At 46.7% G+C, this 8,304-nt stretch overlaps 1 protein-coding gene across 1 annotated transcript in view; it reads right to left on the bottom strand.

Annotated features, from left to right (window-relative positions):
• The window catches only part of LOC103398070 (histone-lysine N-methyltransferase SETD1B-A-like), a 13,242-nt gene extending 5,092 nt beyond the window's left edge, over positions 1-8,150 (bottom strand). Inside the window, 12 exon segments of the mRNA XM_025053370.1 lie at positions 683-1,669; positions 1,755-2,156; positions 2,830-3,083; positions 3,085-3,199; positions 3,287-3,365; positions 3,433-3,540; positions 3,629-4,273; positions 4,525-5,472; positions 5,839-5,951; positions 6,033-6,303; positions 7,546-7,650; positions 7,753-8,150. Coding sequence (XP_024909138.1) covers positions 683-1,669; positions 1,755-2,156; positions 2,830-3,083; positions 3,085-3,199; positions 3,287-3,365; positions 3,433-3,540; positions 3,629-4,273; positions 4,525-5,472; positions 5,839-5,951; positions 6,033-6,303; positions 7,546-7,650; positions 7,753-7,890 — 4,165 coding nt within the window. The 5' untranslated portion in view covers positions 7,891-8,150.
• Between the last annotated feature and the right edge of the window lie 154 nt (positions 8,151-8,304).

An 8,304-nucleotide genomic window follows, 5' to 3' on the forward strand; every position in this document is an offset into this window, starting at 1 on the left:
AGGCCCCGGCCCCCAGGCCCTCGCCTGCGAGCCCCAACCCCGGGCCTGGCTCCAGGGTGGGGCCCCGGTGACGTCAATCCGGGCGACGTGAACCTCTTTGATTTATTTATTGTCATCATCAAGGCGGGGGGTTGAACCGCTATTTGTCTGATCCGTCGCCTAGGACCTGTTTGCCTTGGGAGACCCTATAAGGGCCTTAAGCCCCCGACAACATAGCTCCTAGGGTCATTCGGATACTCAAACCCCTCCACCACGTTAGGGTTGCGATTCAAGGAGGGGCCCTTACACACACATATATGTATATATATGTATATACGTATATATATATACATACATATATAAATACATATATGTGGGTGTAAAGGGAATAATTTTATATATGTACATATATATGTACATGTATAGAATATATATAGGGAAGAATTTTATATATGTACATAAATATGTACATATATAAAATTCTTTCCTTACACATATATGTATATACAGTATATACACATACATATATATTCACATATATATATATACATATATGTGGGTGTAAAGGGAAGAATTTTTTATATGTAGCTATATATGTATATATATAGAACTCGTCCCTTTCAGGGTTTTTTGGAGTAATTTTGTTTTCACGTCCAAACTGCGACGTCCACTGAGGTTATATATTTATATATTTGAAGGATATGAGGGTGAGGGATCCAGAGGGTGTCGGTGAGCCACCCGCAGCTGTCGTCCTGCTCCTGCAGCCTGTCGTAGGTGGACCTCAGCAGCCCGGCGTCTTCTTCGTCCAGACCCTCCCTCCAAAGGCTGTGAAGGATTCTCCTCTCCTCCCGTAGAGAGCGCCCCCTGTAGGGATGAGTCCTTTTGCTCCATCTGTGGCCGTGGTGGACTCTCCATCTCCTCATTGCCTTCCTCCACTGTTTTATCCTTAAAAAGTTCTTGTCCTCGTGCCAAAGGCCCAGCACGTTCTCCAGACCCTGTAAAAGTTTCGTTTTGGAACTGGTCCACACTCGCGTGGACCCTTGGACAGTGTCTGGAGACGGTTCTGAGAGGCTGCACGGCGAGGACACGGAACCAAGACCGTCATCGCTCAACACGGACGGTGAGTCCGGCAGAGTGGGTGTGCGTGTCCTCCTGTGAACCAGTGCTCTACGTGGTAGAAAAATGTCTCTCCCGGGGGTCTTTGGGGCTAATACATACGGATTAGTGGACAGGGGCGGTACAGTCGGGGGACTGCTCAGGGGTGAGCCCTCGGACAGTAGCGTGTGTTTCCCGGGTGTCGCTGGAGCTCTCGCGGAACTGAATGGCGTCCAGACGCTGGTCTCCTCTCTACCAGGGGTTTTAGGCACTTCCTGGTAAATGTCAAACGAAGCCAGGGGTAAGTCCGCGTGAACTTCCACGAGGTCGATGCTCACGAGGGGGGAGAGGGAACAATATTCACTGGCGTCCCCCGAGTCCTCCCCCTCCAGTTCAAGCACCGTTCCTTTGCCTGGTGTTTGTGGACGTTCCACCTCCTGCACAGCAGGGGACGCTGGTTTGCTCTTAATCAGAATGTCAGGGTCGCTGTCCCCCAGGTATCCTGTCGGAGTCGCGGGTCTCAGGTTGTCACTGTGTTCTGGAGACTCCGCCGTCCACGGAGGGCTCGTGATTTCAACGTCCAGGTCTGGTTCGACTGTAAAAAGTTAAAAAAAAATTACGATGGTATCACTTGAGCCCTGAATTTTTATTTTTTGAGATTTTTCTGCCGATGTATTTACCTGAGAGTTCTAGAGGGGACGGAGGATCATGGTGCCGGCTGGTTTTCAGTTCCATCAGAGTGTCGAAACCATCTATGTCCCGTTGACAGGATAAATATGGTTCCTTGTCCGACCTGGTGTCCGACCTCTGGTACGGTTCTGACCAGTCCTGCAGACACAAGTCCAAGTGAGCGCCCGGTGTCAGTGGAGCTGCAGAATTCAGGGGAGGCTCCAGATCCACCGACTCCTCATCTGACGTCAACGTCAAGACGCAGTTTCTTGTCTTCACACCGTCCTCCATGTCTTCATCCTCTGGACAGAGGTTGGAAAAGGAAGAGTCCTCAAAAGTCTCTGAGAAGGAGGAGGAGTCGCAGTCTGAAGAATATTCACTGTCCCCTGAGGAGCTGCTCTCTGAGAGAGAGTCTAAAATAGTTAATAACAAAAACAAATTAGTTATGTCATCAATTACACCAGAGCTACCATTAGCTACAACCGTCCTGGTACAGAGACCAGAGCTAACGTTAGCTACGACAGTCCTAGTACAGACACCAGAGCTAACATTAGCTACAACAGTCCTAGCACAGACACCAGAGCTAACATTAGGTACAGCAGTCCTGGTACTGACACCATAGCTAACGTTAGCTACAACAGTCCTGGTACAGACACCGAGCTAACGTTAGCTACGACAGTCCTAGTACAGACACCAGAGCTAACATTAGCTACAACAGTCCTAGCACAGACACCAGAGCTAACATTAGCTACGACAGTCGTGATACAGACACCAGAGCTAATATTAGCTACAACAGTCCTAGCACAGACACCAGAGCTAACATTAGCTACAACAGTCCTAGCACAGACACCAGAGCTAACATTAGCTACGACAGTCGTGATACAGACACCAGAGCTAACATTAGGTACAGCAGTCCTGGTACTGACACCAGAGCTAACGTTAGCTACAGCAGTCCTGGTACAGACACCAAATGTGATTCATTTAGATAAATTAATTAAAGATAAATTCATTTTCTAATCCTGTTATTAATTAGACCTGTTCATCTTAGGTTCCACCACTAGGCTGATTAATGACTGGACGACTCACCACCTGCTGAGCCCTGCAGTCCATCACCAGTGTCGGGGACGATGGAATCGTGACCCTGTGTGGATTCCTCCATCTCAGTCTTGGCCCGACCGTCCAGCTGACCTTTATCAGGATCGCGACGTCCCTGAGACTGGACAACAGAGCAGGTAGACGACAGGACAGACAGACTGAGATCGGCCTTGGTTTCTCGGGTGTCTCGAGGAACCGCAGCCTCTGTTCTGTCTGAAGACCTCTTTGATGTCTCTGTGNGAACCGCTTTCATCTTTTCTTCCACCATCCCCCTCCTCCTCCTCCTCCTCATCACTGTCGAGCACCTGGGGTCTTGCGTGTCTGCGTTTCGACCTCACCGCGACCTCCTCCTGGTTTATGTCTGACGACCACGGAAATGTAAAAACACAATATATAATTATATAATTAATTAGTATCGTTAGTATCAGGTGTTAATCGTTAAACTGACCAGGAATTTCGTTCGTTGAGGGAACAGAACTTTCTGCGTCGTTGGTCGAAGCCACGTTGTCGAGACGTTTTCTTTTCAACTGTGTCAATAAATGAATGTTGGTGAGGATGATGATGATGAGGTGACTCAAAAAGACGACAAGTTACCTTGAAGGACGGCAGGGATTTTCTCTTGCCCTGGCTGCAGGTGGCGCTGAGGGCAGTCGCTCGTCTTTTGTCCGGACCGCCTCCGTGTTTCAAAGGAGAAGCTTGAATCTTAAAAAAAAAAGCAACAAATTCTCATTAGAATAAATGTCGTTCAGTCAAAACGTCCTCATCGGACAGTGGACAGTGGACAGCTCACCTTGGTCTTCCTCTCCTGACCGTCCCACCAGTCCTCGAAGGCCTTGAAGGACAACCCCTCCACCAGCCTGCGCGTGATGTCCTTCCTGATCACCGACTTCAGTTCGGTCACCACGACTTCTAAAACCTTTTCCAGCGTCACCTTATGAGGGTCTTCCTGCGCCGGAACCCTGACCGGTGGTGGTGGAGTCGCAAAGTGGGTGAAACCGGGGAAAGGAGGCGCGGGCCAAGGAGGGGGAGGACGGGGTGGGGGTGTGCCGCCGAGCCTCGGAGGGTTCCTCTGATCCACATTTGTCGGAGGCGGTATATTCATGGGCACAGGAGGGAGGAGAGGAGGGGGCCCCATCAAAGGAGTAGAAGATCCAAAAAAAGTTGGTGGAGGAGGAATGGACGGATGGGGAGGTGGCGGGATCGGGGGAGGAGGAATGTGGATCCAGGGAGGGCCAATCCAGCTCGGCGGTGGGAACGAAATGGCGCCGTTTGGGAGACGAGGGGGGACGGGGAACGGAAAAGGTGGAATAACATGAGGACGTGAGTTGACAGTGGGAGATTTGTCGTCCTGGCGTTGGGAGGAGACGGGCGGAGGCTGGAGGAGGGAGGTGGTGTCCTTGGTTGGCGTCGGAGCTCCAGTCGCTCTGTTGTCAGACTGTACGTGGAAAAAGACAGTGGTATAAAACTATGGTACCATCGTGGAGGGATGTTCGATTCTGTCCATTAATAACAGTCACTAAAAACTTTCAAAATAAAACATCTTTTCAAGTTTATTCTGGTAGTATCTGAGTCCGAAAAGTCCACATCCCAAATCACCCACGGACCAAGGGTTGGGCACCCCTGCATTAAGGAATATTAAATAAAAACATCATGGCTGATTTAAAAAGAAGAAAAAAAAAGACGTACCTTTGGGTGAGGCAGTGACTGAGGCGGGAGGTCGGAGGAGGAGGAGGGAGACCGGCAGTGTCTGGTGAGAAAGGCAACAGCTCGACTGGTTTCATCCTCCTCGCTGTCACTGACGGGGGCGCTCACGCGAGCCGAACGCCTGTCGTAAGCTGGGCGCGGTCCATTGACAGTCACGGCGCCCTCTACTGAATCCACGTGTGATGATGGGGAATTATGGCCAGAGCAGGGCGACGACGGGCTGTCCCTTAAAGTCTGTGTGTCAAACAGTGGGCCCGCAGTCCCCTGGCTATTCAACAGCAGATTTTCAATACGGGAGTCCAGACTCTCCAGCACTGGCCGACGGTTGCTGGAGGAGCCGTGGACGGCAGCAGCAGGAGGGGAGGAGGAGGTGGTGTCCCTGGGTGAGGCCGGAGGCCGGACACTGAGCTCGCCGTCGTCCTGGGTCTCGGAGGTAGAAATGGTTCCGTCTCTGGATATGTCGCAGGTGGAGGTGCAGTCGAATGAAAATTTTGTGACATTGTGTGTTGAGTTTTCAGCACTGCAGCCCCACAGCGCCACCTGCTGGCTGTTTCCGTGCGTTTGTGAGGACAGAGGGTGAGGTAGCAGGGTGAGGCGGTGCCCTAAGATCGCCTTCACCTCTGACGCTCTGCTGCGTCTCTGCTTGTAACGTGAAGGTTCGTGACGGCGGAGCTGTCGCGTCAGAGCTTTATAGACGGTCAGGACGGAGGGCTCCCCCTGGAAGACTGGAGTTGCCTGAAGACTAGAGTAGCAGGAGTCCTGGGAGAGAGGAGTGGCAGAGAGACAGGGTGTTCCCTGAGACTGGGGCGTCAGTCTGAGGCTACAGGGCGTGTCCTGCCAAATACTGGAGTAGGCTGTATCCAAAGACAGGGGTGTAGCGGTGCTGGAGGGGCTGCAGATGGCGCCGGTCAGCTGAGGGTCTGCTCTGCCCTGAATGTAGGAGAACACAAAGAGAACACACCTGAACGTCTCTTCTTCGTAGGGACCTGACGTCTGGGTTTAAAAACCAAGACGACAATGACCAACTATTTTAGGTGTTTACCGCCACCTACTGTACTGGAGTGGTGTCTGCAGGACAAGTTCTTGACCTGACGTCTGGATTTAATTGCATGTCACAACCAACGTTTTAAGGGCACATACTGCCACCTACTGCACTGGAGTGTGTAGTGTCATGGTATGACCAGTGACTTTTTGTGTGCAATTAATTTTTAATTTTAACCGATTTGCGATGCATTGCTACATCCGTACTTCTCAACAAAAGCAAAAAAACATTGTGACCGGATGTAGACAACGTACCTGCCAAACGTCCACCGAACTTTGCAGATCCTGCTCACTGCTGCCCGCGGGCAGCGTCCCAGGAGTGTAATGTCCACGCAGGAGAAGCTGGAGATACTGGTCTCTGTTTTCCCCTGCATGAGGAAGGAAACGTAAAACGATTGGCCACGTGTGATCAAGTCATCAAATATCACTTATACGGTATCACCCCTAACCTTTGGGATCGACCTCCACGTGGATGATGTTCCCCATGACTGACGTCTGGTGGAGGTTCTGGACGGCGTCCCTCGCGTCCCGCACGCCGTCGAACACAACCCTGGCGATGCCTAAATGTTTCCTGTTTTTGGGATTGTAGAATATTTCCACCTCTTGAATATTCCCATATTTTTGGCACATTTGCGTCAGGAAGGGCTCGTTCACGTTGTCGTTCAACCTGGAGAACGTCACTTCTCTGGGAGGAACGGGTCCAACGTAGAATTCGTCGATCTGGGAAAAATTCATTGTCAAAAACTTAAGACACAGATCTATACAAATGTTACGGTAAATGTAATTACTAAAATGTGTATGTATACATACATACATATATATACGTATATACATATATACATATATACACATACATACAAATATACATATATACACATATATACAGATAAATACATATATACATACATATATACAGATAAATACATATATACATACATATATACAGATAAATACATATATACATACATATATACAGATAAATACATATATACATACATATATACAGATAAATACATATATACATACATATATACAGATAAATACATATATACATACATACATATATACGTATATACACATGTATATACACATACATACATATATACATATATACAAATGTATATAGACATACACACATATACGTTTACTGTATACACATGTATATACATACATACATATATACACATGTATATACACATACACAGATACATATATACCGATGTATATATATATACATATATACATACACATACTGTATATATTCATATATTCATGTGCATATATATACTTATATACACATATATATACATACACATATATACACATATGCATATATTATACATATATACACATATGTGTATTTATATACATACATATATACACATATATGTGTATATATATATACATACATACACACACACACACATATATATATATATATATATATATGTGTGTATATATATATATATATATATATAAACGTTGTCATTCAACCTGAACGTCACTTCTCTGGGAGGAACGGGTCCAAATAGAATTCGTCGAGCCAGGAAAAATTCATCATCAAAAACTTAAGACGCAGATCTATTACGAATGTTACGGTAAATGTAATTACTAAAATGTGTTTTTGATTTATTTTTGTCTACATTTAAAAATGTGAATAAACATAAATGAAGTTCCAATCGCCGTGGTTACCATGGTTACATAACTAATATTTTCATTACATTACAAAACAGTATAAACATATCAGTAATTTTTATGGCAATTTATATAATAATAATAACAATAATCGTATTATTGTTATTATTAAAACAGACCAAATCTCTGCCAGTTGCCAGTTGCCATAGTTAAGGTACTTTACGGTACAATAAACGATCATTATTGTTATTGTTATTAGAAATCCAATGAAGTCCTTGCGGTTGTTACGGTGTCGTTGTTGTTGCTACATTGACGTCTGGAAACCACCTTGAATTTTGGCACCGACAGATCAGTGTCGCTGTTTCTCCTCCACAGGCGGTTGACGCGAGGATCTCTGACAACATCCACAGGAAACAGACCTAAGTCCTCCACCTGTTGGCCGTCAACAACACTGCAGTCAGTTTTAAATATATATATATTTTGTTTTAACTCGCCTACGTGTTCCGTTAAAAACTGCGTTTAAAATCGTCTCACCGGTATGTTGAAGCGCTCTCCGTCGTAGCGGTAGACTTTGTACAGTCCTCTGGTCAGAGCCGGGTCGATGATCAACTTGCAGCTTCTCCAGTGCTGGGGCGGTATCTGTCTTTCACATGTTAGTTTGTCGCTTTCCATCACATTAGTCAAAGCCTGGCGACATGATGACAAAACGATCGAACGAACAAACAGAACAAAACAAAACAAAACATTGTTAGATCGCTTCCTGCCGGTTGAATCCGCCCCGGCAGGTGATGAGGGCGGTGATGGAGAGAGCATCACCTGAGACGAAGTCGCTTCAGTAAAAAAAACCCACAAAAACAAACCGTTTTAAAACACGGCGTCGATACAAAGTAGTTCTAGATCAACTGCGTACGAAACTGAGCTACTTACCTGCAACGAAGGTTTATTCTTTCCTGGAACAACATTGTTTTGAAAGCTGATGTAATTTTCGCAGTCATCGCCCAGGTCGGATGATGGATTCATCCGCCAGGAGGCAAGGATGGGGAAAAAAAATAGAGCCGGGGGAGCGAGGCGGAGCAACATTAGGTT

The sequence above is a fragment of the Cynoglossus semilaevis genome, chromosome Z (assembly GCF_000523025.1).
Source record: "Cynoglossus semilaevis isolate Cse_v1.0 chromosome Z, Cse_v1.0, whole genome shotgun sequence".
In the NCBI taxonomy this organism is placed as follows: Eukaryota; Metazoa; Chordata; class Actinopteri; order Pleuronectiformes; family Cynoglossidae; genus Cynoglossus; species Cynoglossus semilaevis.